The sequence below is a fragment of the Cotesia glomerata genome, linkage group LG3 (assembly GCF_020080835.1).
Source record: "Cotesia glomerata isolate CgM1 linkage group LG3, MPM_Cglom_v2.3, whole genome shotgun sequence".
NCBI lineage: Eukaryota > Metazoa > Arthropoda > Insecta > Hymenoptera > Braconidae > Cotesia > Cotesia glomerata.
In genome coordinates, this window is record NC_058160.1 from 4,843,507 (window position 1) to 4,870,551 (window position 27,045).

General features: G+C 30.0%; 1 protein-coding gene and 1 long non-coding RNA gene across 3 annotated transcripts in view; one reads left to right on the plus strand and one right to left on the minus strand.

The window, feature by feature from the left end:
* LOC123260839 overlaps nucleotides 1-15,731 on the plus strand; it is a 35,925-nt gene extending 20,194 nt beyond the window's left edge. Inside the window, exon 3 of the long non-coding RNA XR_006508549.1 lies at nucleotides 15,599-15,731. This is a non-coding gene — a long non-coding RNA (uncharacterized LOC123260839). The remainder of the gene's footprint in view (nucleotides 1-15,598) is intronic.
* On the minus strand, nucleotides 1-25,761 carry LOC123260781 (LIM/homeobox protein Lhx2-like). 2 transcript variants are annotated; one of them, XM_044722119.1, is made up of 6 exons: nucleotides 25,288-25,759; nucleotides 15,578-15,898; nucleotides 9,029-9,202; nucleotides 8,739-8,953; nucleotides 2,164-2,399; nucleotides 1-977 (listed from the first exon to the last, which is right to left on the minus strand). In XM_044722119.1, exons 2-6 carry the CDS (start codon nucleotides 15,874-15,876, stop codon nucleotides 702-704), a joined length of 1,200 nt encoding a protein of 399 aa, XP_044578054.1. In that variant the 5' UTR covers nucleotides 15,877-15,898; nucleotides 25,288-25,759; the 3' UTR covers nucleotides 1-701. The 2 variants fall into 2 exon arrangements, with proteins under 2 accessions (XP_044578054.1, XP_044578055.1); XM_044722120.1 differs by having other exon boundaries at nucleotides 785-957; nucleotides 25,288-25,761.
* Between the last annotated feature and the right edge of the window lie 1,284 nt (nucleotides 25,762-27,045).

Here is a 27,045-nt window from a genome sequence, read left to right on the forward strand (position 1 = left end):
AAGATAACATCTAGAATATCTTTAATAACAATCAGTATGGTTTCCGAGAATATGAGAATATTTGTTAATAAAAAACATTCAAAATTTATCTCTGTCTTTCTTTCTCCAACGCGATTTAGTATAGGGAAATCTACTACGTTAATCAAATAAGGTTAGGTTTTGGGATTTGACTCTTGTGGTAACGGTAGTACGACCTTAAAGACAATTTTGATAGCTTCAGCGATGATTTTTCTTTCTAACATCACGCTTAAGGGATACAATAAAAGCAAACCATCTTAAAAAAATAAACTCCTTCATCTTATCTAATACTTTGGTAATCCGGATTTATTAAGTATTCTTATAATTACTTATAATTAATAAATTAATACAGAAGAGTGATAATAATAATAACAATAATAATGATAATAAATCCTACTTAAAATGACTTATTATTTATTAAATAATATCCATCTAATGACTAGTATTCCACAGATACATAAACCTAATCACGAAATAAATCTTCATCGGTAATAATAAAAATAATACTAAAAAAATAGTTCGAAAATATAGGCATGGAGAACCATTCATTATCCGCAAGCACTAGCACCGCATCGTTCATATCAGTAATTAAGTGTCTTCGCCCCTTAAGTCTTTAATTAATTAAACAATAAAAAAACAGACAGCAGTAGCATTCGTATCAATCATTATCAGCTCCAATAGCGTCAATAGAGATCCGAAAAAGAAACCTGTGAAGAAATGGCCGAGTGAAGATGGTGAAGTGCATGGATCTCTTCCATGGAAGTGCCCGGCTGACTATTGCTGTCAGCACCAAGAAACCCACCACCGGGTCCAATATTCGGAGAATTCCCCGTGGACGAAGGAACCGGTGTGCCAGGACATCCAGTTCCATTGGCGTTACCGCCGACATTAATGCCTCCGCTACCCTCTTGCCTCATTATGTTGCGCCGCCATTTCGCCCTAGCGTTTTGGAACCAAACCTGGGCAATGATTTATCGATAAATCTCTAAGAGTTGTCTTAGCCCGAGTCAAGATATTGAACTTGTGTCAAAATTTAGTAGTTACTTTTGGATAAATGAGGGATTAATAGTGTTAAGAAAATTTTTAGATGGTTAAAAAATTCAAGGAAAATATTTTTATTTTTTTTTAGTTACAATCTAATCATTAGTTGTAAGTCTTAATGAAGTAGATTAATTTTTTCGGGGCTTGATAGGTTGTTTGTATTATATCAATGCAATGAAAAAATGCCTGAATAAAGAAAATATGTTTTTATCTGAATTCTACGCTTATTTTAAGATATTCAGTTTGTGATTTTCAAATAAATATTTATAAATAAGATTTTCAAATAAATATATCATATAAATTGTTAAATTTTATTATCAAAATGTTTAAAACAATGATTTTAATTTTATCGATTGTTTTTATTTTGTACTCAAAATGAAAATTATTTTTAGCTTTATTATTCAGCAGAAATTAAAGCAATAATGAAAAGTAATTCATAAAAAATTTGGAGATTATTATTTTAATAGTGCAAATTTTTGTTAAACTAGTCGGCTGTCCTATTTGAAAAAAAGTAACTGACATTTCTGAGGTTTTTTTTTTTTCAAAATTATCTTATAAGAAAGTAATGAATAATTTAAATTGATAAAAAATTTGATTTAGATATAAAAGATATAACAAAAATTCATAAAAAAAATAATAGATCGTTTTCTTAAAGTGTTAAAAATTGCAACAATACCGATAAAAATCAGGTCCAAAATTTTGCAGCTACTGTTTTAAAATAGGACAGCCGTCGTAATAAGATAAATATGAAAATAAGTTAAGAATAAATGTTTTTTCTGTAAAAAATTAAACTCTAAAATTATTTATTATTGTAAAGAACATTTACTTGCAAAAAAAAATTTCACGCGTTATGATAAATGAATTGAAATTATTCCAAAGCCATATTTGTTAAAAAATATGAATTTAACAATGAAATTTCTTTTTACAGAAAAATATATTTCTTGAATCAAGTTTTTCAATCAGTGAAAATTTCATTTATTCTTCGAATAATCTTTAAAATTCTCAAAATTTTTCTATCGTTAAATTTAAAGTTTTGAAGTAAAAATACACAAGCTCAAAATTTCGACTCGGGAAATATCACAAATTAGTAAATGTAAATGGTACCTGCAGAACGCGCTTAGAAAGTCCGGTCTTCTGTGCGAGTTGCTTTAGGTCTTTTGCGTCCGGGTTCTGATTTATCGCAAAGTAACTCTTCATTGTACGTAATTGATGGTGCTTAAAGCTCGTCCTCATACGTTTGGTGCGTTGACTCTGATGAATTGGTCCCGGGGAACCGACTGATGTATCATACGCGGCCAACGATTCCATTGAGGACGACAATTCATTGGGATGCATAAGTTCTGAAAAACGATTCATTTTGTATTCAATAATAATTGATTCGCATAAACTACCGGTTTTGCGGTTCTTATTGCGTATGTGTGTATAAAATATCTGTATATATATAAATTGTTTTATGTATTACACAATTCAAAGGGATAAAAAGTAACAAAATGAAGAAAGGCAACAAGGCAAGATGCCAGTGGATGAACTTGGAGCCAGGAGCAAGCCAGAAATGATGAAGCCTTTTATTGTTATGTGTTGGATCTCGTCAACGCATATCGTATTTGTACGCAGGAAACGACTAAGCACGTGCTCTGGATGAACTATATTACAAAACATGCTACTCCGAGTGTTGTTTCGTCTGTTTGGTTTATTTTCAACTCGCTAAAAAGACCAAGAGACAATATGATCGACTGGTAAAAAGAATAAGTACACCAGTACTCAGGCAGCTGGTTCGTCGGTTATACAAAAAATAAATAATAAAAATAATAATAATATTAAATACGTACAACAGACAACAAAATGTCCAGTGCATTGACGAACCAACCGGATCGATTGGTTTCAAGTATAACGGAATAATGTTTTGTGACCCATCAGACTGGTTTTCAGACGCCATTACCTATTTCAGATACTTTTAAATCTTATTGATTATAAATCTGACAATTGGCTGTTATGTTCGCCGAGTCTCTATACTTTTTGGATTTTAGTTTTTCATTGATGTAATATTATTATTATTATTTAAAACAAAAATTTTGTTAGGTGTCTAGTTTAATACTCAAAAAATTTTGAGTCCATTTTATTACGAATGTTCATTGATGTTGATTTTCGAAAGGAAGTAATAATATTGTGTTGGAGATTTCAGGTTCTTATGATACCCGGAAGATATAAGGAGGCAAAAAGTTATCTTTTTCATTAATGAACGTTCCAGTAAGTCGAGAAGTATAGTTTTCTACAGAGGAAATTAGAGGAATGCGAGTAAAAATGAAAACATTTGAGTAATTGGTTTGTTAATTAAAATTGATTATAAAAATCTTTACAAGTATTGAATTTTTGGAAATGATTTCATGCCAAATCATCCTCCTTTTAAATTTTGCAGATATTTTTCTTTTTATACTTAATGAAAAAGGAATTTTTTTCAGCATTTAACCATATTTTACAGCTAAATTTATCAATTATTGGTAAATTTTGGAGAGGCGAGAAGAAAGAATAGAAAAAAAAAGGGGGGAACTACTCAGTCATAGAATTACCGAAAATTTTTGAAATATTTAATACAAATAATTATTCAGATCTTACGTGATTGATTTTTTTTTAATTTGAAAGTTTGAACGTGATTTTTTTTGTTCGTCCCTGTTAAATTTTTTTTTTTTTTATAAATTTCACCAATTCTTAAAAGCTTTGAATCTAATTAATTAGTAAGAGTAGAAAAAAATTTTTATATCAGCTAAATCAGAGTTGCAAAATTCGACAGTAAGACAATTTAGTATATAAAAATTTTCTACACAGAAAAAAAAATATTCTTGAATCAAGTATATAATTTTGAAGAACTTAATCGTAATAAAACGTAATAAAATTCTAACAAAATTAAACGTTTTAAAAAAAATGGTATCATATGATTTTTCGATAAATTTACTTATTTAAAGTTAAATTTAGACACATCAAAAATTTACAAGTTTTTTTATTATTTTTTGTGAAATTTTTATTGTTAGGATGAAATTTTTTAACCAAAAATTGAAACGAAATTTTAACGAATAAAAAATATTGTGTTTTAGAGTGGTTAAATTTGCATTCTTTGACGAAATTTCATGATTATTTGAAAAAATAAGAGTACGTCAAATTTTTGATAAAGTAATATTTCTCCTTAAATTTTAGTAAAGCATTGAAATTTATTAATTATCTGATGTTATCCTTGAAATTATTTTCAAGTGTTTTATAACATTAGCAACACAATTTCAGGACAGTGATCCGAGACAAATCTCACAAGCGCGACATTGTGATAATGAACCGCACTTAAGCATTCCACGTTGTTGGCCGTGCAAAAAAGCTTTTTAAAATTGAAGACCGCGAGTTGACTTAAAAAGAAAGCTGAATCGGGCGTCAGTTTAAATTCGCCATTAAACGCAACGGTTCTTTGGTGTTTCATCAAAAGGTGTATGACTTCCGGTTAGCGAATCGAGAGACTAAACAAAAAAAGCATCGAACAAGCGTCTTGTGTGTCGCATACCAAGTTATTCCGTCAGAATGTCTTTTGGCATAAGAAAAAAAAGGTTAAAAAGGTGCGCAAGTGGCTAATTAAGCTTCGGCTATTTAGCGATCGCGACATCAATTCGGGATCATCAGCAGGATCAGCAGGGGGATCGATTGCGCTGGCCTCGGATGGGGCACACGCATCCCATAAAACGTTTGCTTGAGACACTTGATGATGGGGAACGGATACCTTAAGAATGAGGTCACAATTTGTCACGTAAACTTAAATTGGGAACGTTGGTTGGCTAAGAGCTGGATGGTAACCTGGTTGGTTGCTTTGTCTCCGGTTCTCCACTGGGTTCGATAGGGACCAGTGCAAGAAGTTTACAAACCAGATAATGGTGAAAAAGAACTCCAAGACAGAAGAAGAACTTGAAGAAAAAAAAGACGAAGACGAAGAAGACAAAGAAGAAGAAATAAAGTTCGGTTCTTAAGTTAAGTAAGGGAATGTAGGTATCAATGTTCGCCGGCCATTCTGCTGTTAGTGGCTGGGTATTGGTCCGCGTCGGCATTCTTTTCCGGGAGGGAGCGGCCAATCGATGCATCTCACCGTCGATACCCATCTGTCACTGTCCCCGCGGGCCGTAAAACATACGTTTCTCTTATTATATTATTTTTATTATTTTTATATCCCTTTATTTATCCTCTTATTCTTTTATTCCCTTAAGCCTCCACAATATATAACAATCCCGATCTCATAATTCGATCCTCAACCCCTTGGCTATTGCCTTTTTTCACCACCGAGAAGTAACACATCATGGTATTAAATAAATACCAACAAGTTAACCTCAAAATATAATGCTTTATCATTATTATTCGCTCAAAAAATTGCTATAAAAATTACGATGTTAATATTGCCTGTATTTAAATTTTCACGATTACGTGAAAAAATTTTTTTATAAGGTCCAACATGTCCATATTTGGCCAAAGTTTAATAAGTTAATACATGATCTGTCAATACATGATCTGATAAGTCCATATCGACGTTCTAATTAGCAAATCGTCTAACTCCATTTTAGAGAATCTTCCATTTGTACAAAAAAACAATTAGTTCAAAATTTATTATCACTTTGAAAAACAATTTAATATCTAATAGAGGTATAAAATTTTGGTTTGGATTATTCAAATAATTTATAATTAGACTATTGCTACATCAAAATATTAAAAAATCACCCTCTTAAAAATAAGGAATTAGACCAATAGCTAATTAGACCGTCGATATGTTATTTCTTATATATTTTGATGTGCCTATATTGATGGTTTTCTGACGCAACCTCGTATCTCAAAAATTACGATTTTGGAGACGAGGTGAAAAATAGCTGATAAAAAATTAATAATCATCTCAAAACAATATTTATCAATTGTATTTTCTAAAAATACTATCGTATTTATTATTAATCTGGTTAATATTTTTTTTCAGTAGCGCGTTTAATTATTAATTTTTTAGTTGAACCTGATACGTGGTTGCGTTAGAAAACCCTCGATATGTGGTCTCATATGAAAATATGTCATATCAGGCCATATATGGTCATATAAGGCTACATCAAACGATATATGGATTGATATGTCTCCAATATAATTTTTGATATGTTCTGGTTTGCTTATATGTAACCTAATAGAAAAATTGGTCGTATTAAGGCATACATGAGGATATAAAATTGTATTAGGACATATTTAACTAAATATGGCTCGATATACCCATATACAATTTTTCGAGCAAAAGTAGTTATAGAAATTACCGACAGAGGGCGAATAATAGCTGAATTATCTCACTTCAAGAGATTAAATTCTGAAGTATTAAGATCTAAAATGAAAATAACTTTCTTTTCTATTCTCAAGAGCTTATCTGACATTGATTTTCAGTTCAATTCACTACTTATCCAAATTTTTTTCAATTTAATACGTGTTTATTAACGTATAAATTTCTGAAAAATTGAAATGTTATTGTTATTTATTTTTATATTTATAAATAGCCTGATTAGTCATATCAAAAATTTTTTCCTCTAGTCCATCCACGCACTTTTCAATTTTTACAGTAAAAATTACAACGTTATGATCGTTACTTTTTCCATGACGAAATTTTTTATCTGTACAAAACAATGACCAATGACCAGTCCCAATAAAATGTTATGGGTTATGTTATATTACACTGCGCTATGCTTTCAATGCTCGGATAAGAACAGAAGACCAAGGACTAAGACTAAGGACTCAGACTTTTCAGAGCAGAGCTATGGGCTACAGGGTGGATTATATACGACTAGTAGGTGAAGAAAGATACGAGCGCAATAAGACTAGGCGAAGAACAATTTTATAGCTCGTGGTAATAAATTCCTCTAACTCGTCTTCACCAGAGATTATACTCCTATAGCCTCAACAGTGTATAGTGTGTAGTGGTCGTTCTTTAATTGTCGGGCGATTATAAAATAGCAGGCAATGACGTGATCAGAGTTTTCATCAGCTATTTCTGAGCCTCGGTTTTGTAAGACGCTAGTTACTGCTTCAGTTTAACATTTCGGATTTTGTGGCTCTTTTTTATACAGCCACGCTTTTCTTGGAAACACAGAATCTTTTGATTCCTTGTCTTGTAATGTCTTACTATGTACTTTATGATTCTTGGGTTCGAATGATTTTTTCAATTGTGATTGTTGCAGAAAAACAAATGAAAGTTGGGCAATTAATGATGTAAGGGAAAAGGGGATTGGGGGTCGGAAGGATTTAAGGGTGAAAGTGTAATTGCCCTGTTGATGCTCGAGTACGGGTGAGTATTTGAATTTGCATTACACTCGACAAACTTTTCAACCGTTTTGTTTGTCGAGTTATAATCGTAGTTTTAGTTGTAGTCGTAGTTGTGTTTCATTAATGAAATGTAAATACATTTTATTGCAAGTAGTTCAAGTTGGAGTGCTGGTGCTCGTGAGTGGAGGTCAGTGTTTTCAATTAGTTTCTGTGTATGACCTGGAATTATTTGTTCTTCGTTATTCATGAGAGTTTTTTTTTATTGGAAGGGTTAAATTTTAGAAAAAGAAAAAAATTGTATTGTTACTTCCGTGGAAAATATTTTTTATATGGCTGATATTATATCAGACCTAATATGGCTTGATATGGGTTAATCTAGTCATATATGGTCATATCAGACTATCCATAAAAAAAAAAATTTATGTGATTTTGAAAGTAAAGAAATGTCCAGAAAAGACATTCATATTTACAAGATCAAGCAAAGTTAACTGTTTTAATAAACAAAAATAAAAAATAATTAAATAAAAACAACAAATTTTTTTGATTAAAAAATGTTCAATAATTAGAAAGACGATTTTAAAAATAGCCCAATAGAAAAATCAACGACTATACGCCACCTGTCAGAGGTTTTCAATACTAATTTTAGTCAAAAAAATATGTACGGATATATCAGACCCATTAGCACATATTAAGAAATATAAAAAATTGTTAAAAAAGTAACAATTTATCGTTATATCAAAAAATTAATTTTTTTCGGTAAATGCTCTTTTTTTATTTTTTTTTTCCAGCCGTAAGGACGTGTACAAAAAAAATTTTATTTTTACCATTTCAGTTATCTTTTTAATTCTTAACATTCTGGTCATTAGAAGAAAAAAAAAATTTTTATTAATCACACTATGTATGGACGTATGTTAAAAAGTATCAAGCTATATGGAGCCAGATATGACCTAGAATATCCATATCGACGTTCTAATTAGCAAATTGTCTAATTCCATTTTATAAAATCTTCTATTTGTACGAAAAAAACGATTAGTTCAAAATTTATTGTCACTTTAAAAAACCATTTTATATCATTAATATCTAATAGAGATATAATATTTAGGTTTGAATCATTCAAATAATTCATAATTGAATTATTACTACATCAAAATGTTGAAAAATCACCCTCTAAAAGATAAAGAGTTAGACCAATTGCTAATTAGACCGTCGATATCTGATTCGATATGTCCAATTTCCGTATCAGACCATATAAAAAATTTTTTTCACGAAATCAAAAAATGTTTCTAATTATGAACGATTACAAGCTTTGAAATATAAGCTTTTCTTGAAATAATATCCAATAAAACAGAAACTATAGTTTCTTTGAAATAAAAAATCACCTGCAGCCAGTCGCATCGAAACCGGCAAATCGGACCTCGAAACTTCTGAAAGTTTTCTTTTCCGTGGCCTTCCTTTTTGCACATTAGCAACGGGACTTTGCTCATTAGCACTGTAGTACCCAGTGAGGGATGACACGTCCGGTGAGCCGAGGTCTTCAACGCTTCCAGCGGTGTTTCCGTAGTCCGCGGCACAGCAGATTAATTCATAGTGTGGCCTAAAATCACGTCACGGAATTTTCATTTCTGATCATCATCATCATTCATCACTTATTCCTAATAACATCAGTCACCTGCAGTAAACAAGTCCATCACGCTGCCCAAAGTGATCTCCCTTGTTGAGAGGGACCCCACAGGAAGCGCAGACAAAGCAGGCGACGTGGTAAACCAATTCCCGTGCTCTCATCACCAGTTCTGTTGCGGAAATTCCAGCCCGACATCTTGAGCATCTCGAGACAGCAAACAGCCTGGAACAATGATAAATAACAAATTCGAGCCATTAATCAAAATAATGTGATGTTGATACCAAAAATAATGATAAAATGCATCACTAAGTTCTCAAGTTGTCATTCGAGAGTAAAAACAATTTCTTACTCTACTTCGAATAGGACTCCGATCGCGCTCTTGGCTCTTAATAATTCCACATATACAATACAATGCAACGCAATACCTCTCACGTTTTTACTGGGACCGGGTATAGTATTATCTTTTTAGCAGTACAAATACTCTCTTTACTTTTAATCCCACAATCTTGTGTCAACTATCGTAGCATATAACACAATGATAATAACCTCACAAATAAGATCTGACATTATTTGGCTTTTTTTTTGTGGCACAAACAAGCCCTGCATTTAAATAGACCAGCTCTTTGCTTTCACCTCTTGCTCCACCTCCCCAGCCACATTAGCCAGGGCCTCGCTGACTATCGGGCAGCAAGGTACCCCAGAAATGGCAGACAATGCAACAGCTCTGGATGATATTTTTCTCCGGGAATATTTTAATACGACAATAACAACAGAAATAATAAAATCCAGGAGCTGAAACTTAAGCTGGCGTTCTCCCCAGTCGCGGGCTTGTAATTCTTGGTATCGGAAACAAACCATCGTATAACCGTTCGATTCACCATCACTGTTCCCTGAGGTAAACACACACGCAAGCATACAAACAAAGGATCTTTTTTTAGTTATTTATTTAGCTTTTTTAGTCTGTTTCGCTGGCTCCAGTCCGTAGTATATAATTCCATGCTTCTTTCTCTCTATTCATCCAAACAAAGTACGTGCGGGCCAACGCGGTACTCCGAGTATCGTGTAAATATATATATGTGTATGTATGTACTGCGTTGTACTGGATACTGGAGAACTCGAGAGTAGTCAGTACTCTTGCATTGCATTGTTGCATATTGCATGGAGTGATGTTGTTTTATGCCCTAACGAACCAGATATACCTAGGGTTATTTCTATAATTATTTTTTTACTGGAAGCTGGGGGTGATGCTTTTAATTTTTCATTTTCAAGCGGAGATTTTTAGCTAAATGTCGGGTAGATTTTGTTATTTTCATTATTATATGCTGTCTATAAACAAGCAATCTTTTTCAACATTGTTTTGGAAGCAAATTTCAGTGACGATAATTGCAATTTTTTAATATCATGCATGATAATAAATTTATGGAAAAAATTTTTCGAATTTCTAAATTTTAATTAGTGATCAATTTTTATGATCAATAAATTAATAATGGATTAAATTGATAATTTTTAACAATATTCATGATATAAAATAAAAATTGGTTCAATTAATTTTAATTAACATGCATGAATATTTTTATACTTAAGAAGCTGAAATTCAAAAATATATTTTTTAATAAATCGGATACAAATAAAAATTTAATATTTTTGTGAAATTCTATTAATTTTCATCGATGATAAAGTTTAAAAAAAAAAATAAAATAAATAATAAAGGAAAATAATTTTAAAGAATTTATTCATTTTAAATCAAGTAGAAAAATTAAACTGTTCTTGTTTCCGTCGAAATTTTTGAACTAAAGAAATTTTTCTTAGTTTACTTTAATTTTACTTGATTAAAGATTTTTTCTTTTGAATCAACTTTTTTTTTTTTTTTTTTTTTTTTTTTTTTCAGTATGTTGATATTTATTTCGTATTTTTTTTTCTTTGTTCAATTTAATTAAAATATATATTATTATTATTATAAATTACATAAAATTTGAATAGCGCTATTGACTAACTTTATTGATAAGTATTATCTGCAAAACAATTATCTCCAGTAATTTAAGCACATTTAAATAATTATTCGAATCAATGATTGAAATTTTAACTTGCATGATTGAATCAGTTATTGATTATTAAAAAACTGTACGATGATAAGTTAATAATTTGATTCTCGACAACCATCATACGTATGCTGATCTCCTTTGACATCATATTTGATAGATAAGAATAATCATAATTTATGTTTTCTCAATACCATCAAACTTTCTAATCAATAAATTAAAAGTATTCATACAGTACCATTGATATGATTTCTATTAATATTATGGTAAATAGTATTATTTGCAGAGTATGTATTTACTCGATAATAACATCTATATATATTTACCCAAGAGCAATTTATATTTTTAGTAGACGTAAATTGATCTGCAGTTCGAATGTATCGGTGTTACTATGCTTACAGTTGAACTACTTGCATTAAATCATTAAAAAATTCTACAATACCCGAAATAAAATTTTCTGACATAGCTGCAGAAACTCGATAAAAAAAATTTTTTTTCCTGGAAAACTTTAGATTGTTAAAAAATAAATTTCTACATAGTTTTTTACAATTTAGAATTGAAATAAAATTTTTTTGTTCCTTAAAAAGTTAAGCTCGATAAAATTCAATTTTTACTTTTAAATATTGAACTGCTTGTACCTCAATAACTAAGCACTTAAGCGATATGGATTAATTTAATAGGAAATTGAATTTCTATTTTTTATTTGGACTTTTTTGGTAAGATGATCCATTTCTTCAATGTTTTTAAAAGCATGTAAGAAATACTTGAAATTAATATTAAGAATTCAAATTTTGAGAGAATTTTCTTTCGATATTTTTTATTAGAACAATATTTCAATGACAACAAAAAAAAACAGTCGCTTCAAATGAAGCTTCTTAATTCAATTTATGGCATCATCGGTAATTTTATTCACGGATAGTCATTAATACCAATCACAAAAAATAATGAAAAATCCTATTGTCATCCCAATGGAGGATAATTACCACTAAATAGAAATTCCGTAGAGTAATTTGACATGCAGACAGTCGACAGGTGATAAAGTAGGGAAAGTTTGATTAATTTAAAATAAAGATAAAGTTTTATCGTAAATAATCGGTTTGACGTTGATGAGAGACAATAGAACAATCAAAATAAAACGGATCATTCTTTTAATTTTTACAATATTTTTTCCCCATTTGTTCAGTTAGTTAACATTGTGATTGCGACTTTCACTTTTAGAGAAAACTTCTAACCGGTACAGTTAGAAGATAAGAATAAGACTTTTCCTGTGCATCTCAGATTAAGTATTTGTTTTAGTATTATAAAGAATGTGCGATTGTATACGACGTATGTAATAATAAATCAAGGGATAACGAGACCGGCTGTTATACAGGACAGGAGTAGCAACAGCCAGTGCTTCTGCTTCTTAAAGTCCTGAGATTTCCACGTCAACTACCGAGCAAGTTACGTCAATCAAAATTTTTACTTTGTTCACATCGTCTATCGTCTGTTACATCATTCATTCGCTACTGCTAAGGTATTTACATTTTATATTACGTCATTTTTTATTATTTGCTTGTCTAGTGTTGACTAGAGGAAGAAAATTATTTTTTTAGTTTTAGTTTAAATTTATGGGTGAGAATAATGGGGATGGCTTTTTTATTTTTTGCTTTTTTTCGAATAGTCTTTAGTGAGAAAGAGATTAGCGAGATAGTAGACGAATCTTAGAAAGGGAAGATGGCCATTAGTAGACATTTTGTGTGGTCCCCAGAAGGTATATGGTATATGGTTTATAAATGTATGTATGTACCGTATTCGTATTCGTATAAGTGACGATACTATGCAAATTCAACACTACCGCAATAAATACCGAGATGGCGGATGTGTGTTGGGGTATAGAAAATAACGCTCGAATCAGAAGCAAGCATTTTGCATTAATTCTCGGTTCCCCAAAGGACACAGTAATTTGCTGTATAATATTACGGTTTATTTTTCTCTTTTATCTCCTCAAATATTTCTCTGGAAATCGCGGACTCGAATCTTTGTGAAAAGTATTAGTGTAGGTATCTGGAGAGAGATTCTATTTATGAGGAAATGTAGGATAATCCAGAATGATGTTTGCTGAGGATGATCATTGGAATTCTTTTTTAGATAAAGAAAGAAAAAATTCTTTTCGAGAATCAAGAAAATACTTTTTAGATAAGGTAAAATTTTCTTGGCTTGAATGAACTTTTTCTGAGCAAATAAATTACTAGTTTATTGAAAAAAATTTGTGGCTTAGGTATAAAAATTTTTCATTTTTATTGTGGTGATTTTGGAAGCTCTTTTGAATAAATAAAATTTACGAAGAAAAATTTAGATTAAAAGTTCTTATAAAAGTTAAAAATTTTACATTGTATATTTTCTCTATTTAAGAGAAGTAAATTTAAGTTAAGTAAATTTAAGTTCTTGAGTTGATTTTTCTGATTATAGATTTTTTTCACTGATCAAAAAATTAACCAAATTCAATGAAAAAATTTTTCGAACTAAAAAAATTATTTTGAAGGATTTAATTATTTTGGATCGAGCAATAAATTTCATGAATCGAATAAACTTTACTTAATTCAGTAAAATTTTCTTAATTAAAGAATTTTCCTGCTTGATTCAAAATAATAAAAATCATTCAATATGAAGTTCTTGATTTATTCTCTTAAATCAAAAGTTAATTTATATTTCCAGCGTAAGAAATTTTTTTCAGTTCAAATGTAACTCTATTTAAACAATTTTGCCTTGATTCAGACGATCTAAGTCTTCAAAATATTTTTTTTTGTGAAAGAATTGCTCTCTTGACTCAATTTAATTTATAACCAACAAGCTGTTATTCGCCCGTTCCGCTGAGCGCTTTATAGAATTGTATTTTTAGATATAGACTTGAAATTTAATTAGAGTATTGTTTTGACTTGCACAGATTCCCAATTCTATCGAATTGGCATGCAGCTTTTATCCATGCAATTATTCTAGCTAGTATTCATTGTAACTTTCAATGTGCAATCATTATAAAATTCCCGCGTCTTTCTTACAAAAATGAATAATAATTGTTATGAAAAAAAAAAAAATTAGAAAAACGGTTCACCCTAAAGGCCATCCCTGAAACTTCCCGCTAATTCCATTCCTAGGCGCTTAAAATTGTACTTATGACATTTTTGAGATTTTTGAGCTCAAAATATAATTAATGTGATATTTTGAGCTCGCTGAGTTCAAAGAAATAATATTTCTATGCATTCAAGCTCTCCCAGCTCAAAAGTCTGAAGAAATTTCATAGAGCACTATTTTTGAAATTTTCAAACCGCAATAACTTTTGAATGAATCAACCAATTTTTACGCAGTTGGCGGCATTCGACGCAGTTTTGTCATTCTCATAAGTTATTTTCAGGTTTCAATTGATTGAACCAAAAATTTCGGAGTAATCCCGAAAAAACACTTTTTTCGGTTTTCTTTCGTTCACGACATCTCTCGAACGAATCAACCGATTTTGACCAGCTTGGTGGCGATCGAAGTGGTTTTTCAAGCTTAAGGGCGGATTAGTTTTTAAAGTTGATCGATAAAGCCGTTTAAAAGTTATTCCAAAAAAACCTCTTTTAAAAAAAATTTTTTTCTTATTTTTTTTTGAGATTTTTAAAAATTTCTCAAAATCTATCGGTCCGAATCGGTTCAAATTCACAGGAAATCTAAGTTTGAGGGAACTCTTTAGAACGCCGTTTAGTAGATTCCGATCGGTTTAGTCGTTCAAAAGTTATAAGCGAATCACATAGACACACACACACACACACACACACACACACACACACACACACACACACATACAGACATAGTGACAACATCGCGAGGGTAGTCAGGGAAGCTTCCTATGACCTTAAAACGTCGAGATCTGATGAAAACTCGATTTTTGCAAAACGGGGTGAAAACAATAACTTCCCGATTTTTGAAAATCTTCGATTTTCTTAGCGGGAAGTTAAAAATTTGTAATGAGTGTTGAAAGTTTCAGTTAAAGAAATTGCAGGTCTCATAAGTGAAGAAATCTGCCTAGTATGTAAACATAACCAATAGAATTAAAAAATTTATTTTAAACATATGACAATCGAATAGAATAAATTTAGTTACAATAAAATTCATTATTTCTAAATCAAAAAAATTTAGGTTCCGGATAAGTAATCACCACCATATCATATACTAAAACCTTCTCCAAAACATGCTGCATCTTATGGTATAAGTATTATTCCGATCGGTTCAGTAGTTTTCGCAGTATAACCGGACAAAAAAACCGGCTTACCATTTATTAGTATAAATAGATTTATTTTTGATTCAATGATTAAAATTTAAATCATTAAATTAAAGTGATCTAATGCAGTGTCTATGTTTTTTATTTGACAAAAAAGCGCATTGTTCACTTGAGCGTTGCAATAAAATTTTTAATAAAATTCAGAAGCTCACCATTTATTAATAAACATCTATTAAATTGACCCTAAAAATTTTACAAAATAAATTCAACTAATATTCATCAGCACGCAAAAATAATTTGGGACAATAACAGCAAACTAACCTGTAATAATCTTCTTTGCAGTAAATATTGCCGTCTCTTGAGAAGCAAGTAAGCTCAGCAGCCAAGGGAACCCGGCAATGACAGCACCTCAGACATCCGCAGTGCCAAGCGCGGTCGGCTGCCCTGAGATACCATCTTTCCGCGATGTCTCTTCCGCAGCCGCCGCAAGCGAGTCCGCCAGCACCACCCACGACCTCCGAGTGGACTCTGTCGCTCTCATTGATGTTCTCTCGTCTGCTCGGGGTCGTGCAGTCCCCGCCTGGGGGTGTGCTACTTCCACAGCCCACTTCCTTCAGCATCACGATCCGCGGGTCCTACATTCTGATAAACATATCACGTTGTGATAATGATAAATAATCAATCTTCATCCATCATCATCATCAACATCATCACCCGTCTTTCATCACTCAATCATTTATCTCTTAATAGATTATTATGTTTCTTATTAGATAATGAATTATTTTACACACTCATCCTCTTATTATTTCCAATTCAAATACACAATGTTATTATTTTTATTTTTTTTAGTATGATGATGGTATAAAAAAAGGAAAAAAGCGATAAAGATCATTTAATACAAAAGCAATTAAGAAATTAAGGATAAACATGATAATAAGATACCAATTAACGTTCAATGTGTAATTTAATCTTATATGATGATATCGAAACGCTCGGAAGGATTTCTTTGCTCTTTTGAAAGAGCGAGAAAGAAGAAGAGTAGAGAAGCTACAGCAGCAATAAGAGTTACTTCCTGATGTACTAAACAGCTGTATTGTAATATAATGTTGTAAGATCTTATAGCGGAAAGCGAGCGAAATAGGACGACTTTTTTTTGTGTAAAAAAATTATTGTCTCCTGATTTTTTTTTCGGTTAAAATTTTTTTATTTCAAATTTAAAAGTTAAAGAATAAGCTACAATTATAGAAAAAAATTTTTCGTTGAACAAAAGCATTATTTTGGAAAACAAAAAGTTTCTTCACTGAAAAAAAAGTTTTTTTCCACCCAGAATATAAAGTATTTTTATCCAAGTTTTTTTATATCCAATATACGTTTTCTTAATATAAAAAAAACTGGTATTTTTCTTCTAAGAATACCTAATTTTTTTCTGAAGCTAAAACTTTTCGCTGCGTTACCATAGCAACCGCAGCGGTGGCGCCGCCAATTCTCTGATTTCCCTCCAATTTTACAATCGTGGCGTGTTTGTTTACATCATTGGAAAGTTGTATATACCAATTTATTATTTATTGAATAATTACCAAGCTGTATTACAATTGATATTAAAATTTGGATGGATTCTTGGGTACGAAAAAAGTTGCTGAAATGGGATTTACCATCTCTAAAAAAAATCTTTGAAGATAATTGGCTTTTTAAGAGTTATTCATTGTACAAATTCGATTCGATAAAATAAAAATAGAAATCAAGCCCTTGAAATTAATAAAAAATTCAATTTTTCAATAATTTAATTTTTTTTAATTGAATTATAATTAATTTAATTTTCTTAAATTGAATTATTACAATTAATTTAATTTTCTTAAATATGATGCTGAAGAGCTGTTAATTTTAAAAATTTTTATAACAAATCAATTATAAAAGAATGCTACTAAAAAATTTTCACGTGTAATTTTTATTAATTTTCACATGTGGAATTTTTTAATTAAATTTATTTTTTTTTTAATAATTTAATTGCCATAAAATACTAAAAAAATTTTTAATGTCTGTCAACTTCAGTGTCATTCTTAAATTTAATTATTATAATTTAATTTTCTTAAATTTATTTAATTTAATTATTATTGATAAATTAATAATTATTAATTTTTTAATTATAATAAAAAAGATCCAACGTATTATAAACATATCATATGCATTTGTGTCAAATGAGGTTAAGTCGGCCAAATTTTTATTTTGGTATTTTGCTGAGGAGGAAACCGAGTTTTTTAAAAATCACTATACTTATTAGTGTAGGAAAAAAACTTTGGTATTCTCCACACGGGTATACCAGTTTCTTTACAGGAGGAAAAAATTTTCTAGGTGGAAAAAAACTTTTTTTTCAGTGTTGGCTGAAGTAAAAATTTATTGAGTCAAGAAAAATTTTTTTTAGCTCTGAAGTAACTAAAGTTTTTTGTTGAAAAATTTTTTTTGACTTGTAAGCTGTTTGACATTATAGAATGACATAATTGAATATACTCGTATCGAATTAATACAAATATTTAGTGAAATTAAAAAATTATCTTGTACTTTTACAATAATAATGTTGATTCAACAATTGCATTAATATTTATCCCACATCAATATAGTAATTCTCATTTTCGGAAGTAGCATTTGCAATTTTATTTTACTTATGTACAGTCAATGTTTTATAACATTACCATTATTTTCAATCGTATAGTTTTTATTTTTATACAGAAACTTGTATTCATATAAATGTAATCAAATTTGGTCAGGCATGTTAACAATATATATGATCGAATGTAATCTTTTTTCTGGAGAATTTCTTAACAATTACAATCTTGATTTGAAAAAAAATGTAGACACATTTTTACTATATTTATGTATAACATTGAGGTAAAAAAGCTCAATCATTGAACTCGAAGATTTTTCTATAACATAGTTTAAAAGAGTAAGTTAAAATTGGGAACAAAATACATTTTTGTTACGTCTAAATCTCTTATTTCTGTATTTCTTCTATCGCAATCTAATAGAACATAGAAAAGATTCCTGGGAATTTTATAAACATTCTAAAGAATTTTCTAGTCTCTGATTGATGTAATTCAAAGCCTTTTAATTTAAAAAACCCTCAAAATTTCTAATTTTAATTTAAACAATTTCTAAAGTCACCAAATGCAGAGACAAATTTCAAATTTATCGACTACAAAAATCAATTTACTCGTAAAAAAATTTTCTGAAACGTTTATCTATAATTTATAATATATTGTGATATTTTTTGACATTAAAATTGGCTATATGAGACCTAAAATATATATCCTTATATGAGGAGTTGAGTTTCAAAAGGATATCTTTTCATTTTTAATTGATCGAGATAAAAAACTGGTTATCTTCAATTATAAATATTTTTATTGAACTTTTTTAATTTAGCTATAAAAGGCTATCGGTTATGAAGCTGCAATTCGATTTTTCATTTAGAAATCTTTATAATTCTCAAAGTAATTAATATTTAAAAGTTCAAAAAACTGCTCTTTTAAAATACGAAAAGATACCCTTTTGTAAATCAGCTCCTCCTATGCCCGTACATAATTTTTTGATCAAAAGTAATGTTGAATGTTTCCAACAGATGGCGCATAGTCGCTGAATTTTTTCCTTACTAGAGAGTTGATTCTTAACCATTAAGTTATAAGACAAAAATTATATTTTTGACAATGTTAATGAACGTATCTGTCATTAATGTTTACTTAAACCAATTTTCGTTTTAAAATATTTATTTTATGTACATATTCCAGCCTGATATAACAAATTTAAATTTAATACATTGAAAATTAAAGATTAAAATTAGGATGAAGTAACTGCAATTCGCAAAATTATTATGCTGAGTTATCATCTGATTTGGTGACATTAAAATTCTATATTTTAAATTATTGTTTTTCTATATTAAGTTCCAAGTTTAATCTGATTTTTTTTTTACCTTGTTTACATATAAATGAATTTAATTAATTATTGTGCAATGCTATATTATGTACTCACAGAAATCACAGAAATTGCATCCTTGTAAAAACTGTATATAATATGTAATTGAAATTGCCATTTGGCCTGTGCCTCGGCATTAAATAAACAAAATCTAAAATCTAAATCTGATATGACCATATCACAAAATTTTTCCACGGATAAACATGAAAAACTTTTACGTTATAAGTAAGCTATTAAAATGATCATCAAAGTGTCGGTGAAAAAAGGAAACCCAATAACAAGTAACAAATGACCCGAAATGAGTTACTAATTAATCTAAATACAAAAAGGGCCTTAAGTGGATCGAGTTGAGAGTGTCAGAAAAGAAGGACTTAACCTCACGTCGAGAGAGGGAGATGTACCTCTTCGCGAGGAAGAGAAAGATTTAAGAGTAGTAAAGGACGTTGAGTTATCGCAGAGACGTTTGCCTTGGCTTAGCTTCTACCAATTAGCTACCTCGTCGATTCGAAACTGAGCTACTACTCCGGAATCCATTCATTAACGGGACGCCGGTCACGAATTGTTTTCATTCATGGATTCTCGTGCGTACCCGTATACCCGTACCACACTCTAGAGAGTAGTATTATATAGGCTCGAGCACGCGCCTCTGAGCGTGTCCTGAATGAACCAGAGACCAACCGACCAGCAACCAACAAGACACCAATCTCTTTCTCTTACATATTAGCTCATCGTCTTCTTCTTCTTGTCTTTACGTGCTCTATCTCTCACTTACTCCTACCCCTCTCGAGGCCCTCGCTTCCTCACTAAGCTCCCGTCTATACCTACCCACCTATACCCATTATTCTATCTACTATATACATATGCTCATGCGAGTTCCCATTAACCTGGACGTTAACGCGAATGACTTTGTTCCTTCGACCAAGATGATACGCTCCATGATTTCTATCTTCTCTAGAGAATCATTCGCAGTACTTTGTTTCGCATTACTCTCCACCTATTACTTAGATGTGTTTATACAAAAACTACTAAAAAATTAATCTTTAACCAAGAAAATTATTGACGAAAATCGGGTTTTTTGAAGAATTTTTCCCGTGCAAGATTCTTGATTCAAGATTTGTTAAAGCTTTGTTCAAAAGTATCCTTTTTTCGTCAATATAGTAAATAATCGAACCAATATCAAATTAACGAAGACAAAGTCGAAATTTTGCCGCCAGATGGTGTTTCAGTAATCACAGTCATCCATTTTGATGATGACAGCTCTATTTTTCTTTCTCTACGTTAAACAACCTCCAGTATATCATTATTATTTTAATAAGTATATATAAATACAATTTTTTATTAGAACAACCGAATTTGATTAATAACTACTGTGAGGTTACTTTAAAGATTTTAATAACAAACTAGCAACCTTGCAGTCACGATGTGACTACCGTGACTTGTGAATTATGAATAAATAAAATTTTACTTTATTAAATAAGGACTTTTGTTAAATTGCACTGTACTTTTTTAACTATTGATGTTTTTAAAGATATAAGCTCATCCTGATTTTACACTCATCAAGAGCTTTCATTTGAGTACCCACATGCATTTTTGATATATTTTTCATATAGACATATATATAAATATATAAAATATATGAAAAAATGATGTGGGTACTTAAATGAAAGCTCTTGATGAGTGTAATGTCGGGATGAGCTTATATCTTTAAAAATGTCAATAGTTCACGATATATTTGTTAAAATACCCTGTACTTTCTTAACTATTGACGTTTTAGAAGATATAAGCTCATCCTGATGTTACACTGTTCAAGAGCTTTCATTTGAGTACCCACATGCATTTTTGATATATTTTTCATATATACATATCCCTACTAATATTATAAATGTGAATGTAAGTTTATTTGTAACGCTTTCACGCAAAAACTACTTAACCCTAGACTGGTAACCCGTATAGCGTGACGCCGCATAATAACTACTCAACCTATAGAGACTCGCTATAGTGCGAGCGAGAAACTAAAAAAATGGTGACCAGTCTAGGGTTAACCGATCATCATGAAACTTTGTACACATATTCTTGGAAGTATTAGAAGTAACATAGGATACTTTTTATTAAATAAAAAAATTTATTTTTTACGGAAGATAAAAAAATTGTTTGTCAAAAAATTAGAATCTCATTGATTCAGTTCTATTGGAATGTAATGATCTTTGATATTTATCGAAGGACTTCAACGCGAGCGAAGCAGCGGGTGAGTGCTAGTATGTAATATATATAAATATATGATGTATATGAAAAATTGATGTGGGTACTCAAATGAAAGGTCTTGATGAATGTAACATCGGGATGAGCTTATATCTTTAAAAATGTCAATAGTTCACGAGATACAAGGTCATTTCTTATTAATTAATGTATCAATGCATCAATTATGTATCTAGAGATAGAGTATTTTCGAACGCAGCCTAAATACTTATCATCATAAATTGACTATTAGTGAGAATGATATGAAACCTTGAAAAGGCACAAATTCAAGTCAAGACTTTTCCAACGATACCAAATTTAACCATAAAAACCGATTTTATCATATAAATACACTGGCCACAAAATTTTACTTATATTCTCTTAATAATATAGATTTATTTAATTGTCGATGTTCATTTATTGGATAACCTTTAAGTTTATATTGTTGATAATTTATCGTTGAAAAAATATAATTCGATTTCGTTGGCTTTTAATAAAAGTATCAAAAAAATAATAATCGATCTTGAACATCAAGATAATTTTTTATGTAATTAAATCTTTCTGACATCAGAAACTAAATTTTTAAAGATAAATAATCTGTACTGTAAATATAGTTCCATTTGTAATAATCTGTACTGTAAATAAGTTACATTTGTAATATCTGCAAGTAATATTTGTTTGTAATTAATTTTAATAAAAATTTGTGTTCAATTCCAACATCATAACTTTGTATAAATAAATAACTTAAAAACAGAACAATCATTTAGTAATTTTTAATTATTTACTGACTATTAATGAACTATATTTAATTGTTATTGTATTTTTGTTGAGTAACCTAGGAGCTATTGATGCAAATTTTGTCGTTAAAAATAAAATTAACTTTTGTGATTAATGAGTAACGCTGAAAAAATTTATATAAATAAAGTTGTCTCTCAATATTTCCATCTCAACTCTCAAAAATTTTAACGACCAACTTTCTTGTACTTTCTCGGCTATTTTATTTATACCTTCCTCTCATTTCTATATCCAACGGAGGCCGAGCCCTCGAACCAGAATCTAAAACAAGTAGCTATTAGTAGCGGCTACGGGTCAAAAATTCCAGATCTTTAAACTTAAAGCCTGAAGAATAACCATAATTAAAATTCATCACATTCTTCCCGCCCCTCTTTCCTTTTATTTTTATGAAATTTATAATAAATAATTAATAATACCAATAAAACTATAAACCAATTTAAGAATTTATCAAATTGTTAGACGAATTTTTAAAAATTGCTAACTATTTTTTTTCTTTATTTCAACCATAAAAAATCTACGTATATATTAGTCAGTTGTTCATTACTAAACAGACTCGAGATCATCACGATACTTGCGTAAGTATTACGTCTGTATTGCTACGGTCGCGAATCTGTTTCTTCACTGTGACATTTTTCCAAATCCTACGAAGGATTGCGATTTGAATTTCGTGAAAATTTATTCGGTATTATTTTCTTATACAAAAATTTATTTAAATATTTATAGCTTATGTGTTGGCCTATTTTTAGATAAACACACACAAAAACCATGATAAAAGGGACATGTTAATGTTGAAGATATATAAGCATTTTCGTAAATGATGATTAATTTTCGTCAGATTAATTTATGCTGTGATAAATTTTGTTTTGAGAAATTATTGTGCTTGAGATATTGAAATTTTTGCTGAGAAATTCTGATGTGGGTAATTTTTGCGGATTAGTAAAGGCGGAGAGCCTTTTTTTTGCTATTCCTCAAATTTTATTCGTAGAATATAAAAAGTTTTGACTACTTAAAGAATTATTTAAACTTTCGGAAGTTTCTTAATTACAAGGTACGTATCAATTCAAGTTTGGTCAAATTTTCATTTTCATTTTAACTTTTTCAGATAAATTGCGTGAGGTATTGAAGAGTTTTACCAGAACATGCATGTACCGACAAACGTTATGAATATATGCATAACTTTGTAATACATATAATAATAATAAATTAATAAATTATAATTCATAAAAATGTTACTTTCAGTGAATATTTGAGATAATTATTAATAAAATTAGTTATTATCTTCAGAAACAGATAAAACACACAGTACGAAGCAAAATAATTTTATTAAGAAAATTTTCTTTATACAAGAACATATATGCTTGGAGAGTTGGTCAAATTGACTAGAATAATTTTTATTTAAATCAAATAAACATATTTGCTTACTAGTTTATTATAATAAAGGCAGATATTGACAGAATTTTTTCAGGAAAAATTCTTGAACCAAAAAATCTTTGTCTTGACAGTAATTTTTTTTTTCATTCAATATATATGTTTATTTTTTATATTTATTAAAATATACTCTTCAACCATGATATTTATGAAAATAGTACTATGTATAGATACTGCAAGTGTCAAAATGAAAGTACAAAGTTTCGCTTGATTTATGTTGTATATTAAGTTATCATATGAAATGTCTCATTGAAGAAAAAGAAACAGTATCATTTTTGTTAATTTCTCATTTATTATAATTATTATTTTTTTTTTATTGAAATCTAAACGGTATTAGTGTAAAATAAAATAAAAATTGTGATTTTTCATATGATTTTTTGAAAATGAAAAAATTTTAAAGTTAAATATCTTTTAACCAGTTGTAACTTTTTTCAGAAATTTTGAGAGAAAATTATGTTAACATAACATAAAGTAAAAGACCCCATTAGTGGCACCTTTAACCCCTATTAGTGGCACTTTTTCTTTCAATGAAAAAATGTTCTACTTGGAATAAAAATTAAAAATTTTTTTGATCTAAAGGTCTTAAAGATTAGAAATAATATATTCACTATTGAAGTTAATCATTTCATTAATTGAATAAGTACCAAAATCAAAGAAAGTGTCAGTAATGGGGTCCCCGCCACTAATGGGGTCTTTTACCCTACTAATATCATTAATTTCTGAACAGTAATTTTAGGAGCAACAGTACTAACTTAATATTTAGGTTGAATAAAATTTAATTGTTCACTAAAAATTATACAATCATTGACTAACACTACTTAGTATGTAAAAAATTCTATTCAAAAAAAAATTTTAATTTTTGAACAAAAAAATCAACTAATTAGTAAATTTTGAATGATGTGAACTTGTAAATAGTTCCATTTTTTATATATTTATTTTAATTATCTAAAATTTAGGTTTCAACTTAAAATAAATCTATAAAAATTTTTATTTGAAACAGCAAAAATTATTAACTACCCTGGAAGAGTCCAACAGAAATAAAATCATGGTTAATATTAAAATTCGAAAGACAAAAAAAGTAATTATTACTCTTAATATTTAATCTTGTTTTTTTTTTGCCAAAAAAATGCTTGCAATTTTCTACTTCTAAACCCAAACTATACAACTAAAAAATTCTCGCGACTAATAAACAAAACAAAATCCATAATTTATAAAATTAGCACCCAGATAAAGACAGACACAGATAGTTGTGAGATACTGAGACGAAAGTCTGAGCGTTGTTGGTCGTCGGTCGTCGCTCGGTGGTTTGATTACAACGTAAACCTCAACATGAGAGATGACTGTCGACGATTGCACACATATCACACTTATACCATATAATACCACCATACATTTATAAATTTTATATATTTATCCATTTTATATACTTTATACATGGATAATATTATTATATAACCGTATAATTTCATCATTTATTCCTCGTTCTTCCACGATCAAGAGATAAGATTTAACGACTGAAAGCGGCGGCTCTTTAAATCTTCATTGTTTTCTCTTACACGGGTTATGTATCGCTAATCTAATTTAAATTTTTAATAAATAATAAACTATTTTACCTCAGCAGTATTTTTTTTTATTCTTCCTCATCAATACTTTTTGATAATCCATTGCTTCATATTCGATAATTACCTATATTATTCCGCTAGTTATTTAATTACATACTCAATCACCATCACGATTTTTTCATCCGTTTTCACTTTTTTAACTTCACTCAAAAAAATCAGTAATTAAAAAATATTGATATTATTTAGCACTAAGATAAGTTTGAGTTGGATGTTTATAAATTGATCGTTGTACTTTAATTGACTTAATTTTATATTATTATTGTTATTATTATTATATGTAATTAATAAATAAAACAATAAGCAATAAATAATAATCGTTTGAAGAATAATACTGGGATTAATGGCTAGGAAGTCGCCGCCGGCGGTAAATGTCAGGATGAAAGAGAGAAGAGAAGATTCGAAGGCTAGAATATCGCTGACGGAGCGTCGCTGCGCGCTAAAACGGGGAGGGATTGAGAAATTCTCAGGCCAACAAGAGGGTTGTGATCATGAGGGGAGAGCGTCGCGACGCTTGCGCGTCATTTTCCCTCTCCAGTTTTAATTTTCACCGGTATAAAATAAAATAAAATAAAAAATAATTATTATATTTACTTGAAAAATAAAGTCAAGTGTGTTAAAATTTAAAATAAGTAAATAAAAGTTTATTTTTTGCCGCCTTATGAAAAAAAAAAAGGATTATATTTTTTACTAAAAATAATAATGAAATAGTCGGTGTTTTTTTTATTAATTTTTATTTTTATTTATATTTTATAAGTAAATTTATGAGCACAATAGAGTCGGCGCACTAGAAAAATATTGTAGGGCTCTCAAAGCACTCGACTTGTGGGATTTTTATGAGTGAGCGTTGGAAAGTTAGTCACCTTGATGGGATTCATCTCTAGTTTTTTTGTTGGTAGTTTTCAATGTAAGGCTTACACTTTTTATGGATGTGTGTATTAATATTGGAATGTGTGGAGCCAGAGAGACGTGTCATTGATCGTCAGACTCACTCGTGGCTTACTTGGAGTGTGTACCTCGGATAGGAGCTGAAGACACTCTCCTGAAACAGGGATAAAAGGAAGAAAAAAGAAGAGTAGAGTGTAGAGAGTGGAGTGTAGTAGAGAGGTGCAAGTTTTAACCTCTCGACCCGGCGAAACTTCCCTGTACCTGGATACTTAGACTCTGAGCTGAGAAGCTAGGCGCGGTTTGCTAAGCCGCTCGATAGGAGTCGCGATCCGCCGACCAATCAACCGGGTGCGAGACCGTAAAGTCGCGATGGTATTGGCCGCTCGATTCACAGAACGTTCAAGGGAGAGCGAAACGATGTTATATTGTTACGCTGGATATTATATACACTGGATGTGGATCTCCGCACTCGGCTGCTGGAAAGAGGAGACATCTTGCGGATTCTGAATGAGATCAGATAGAGATGAGACTCTGCTTGGGGATTTGCGTGGAACGAAAATAGGAAGGTTATGAGGTTAAGTAGAGACTTTTGAGGGTGTTAGGTGCGATTGACAAATTTGGAAATTTTTCTTTATAAGAAATTAATAATTTTAAAATATTGAAAAATTGCATGAAATAATCTATATTATTAAGAGAATAAGCAAAATTTTGTGGCCGGTGTATTTATATGATAAAATGGGTTTTTATGGCTGCATTCGAAAATGCTCTATCTCTAGATACATAATTAAGAAATGACCCTGTATCTCGCGAACTATTGACATTTTTAAAGATATAAGCTCATCCTTATATTATACTCATCAAGAC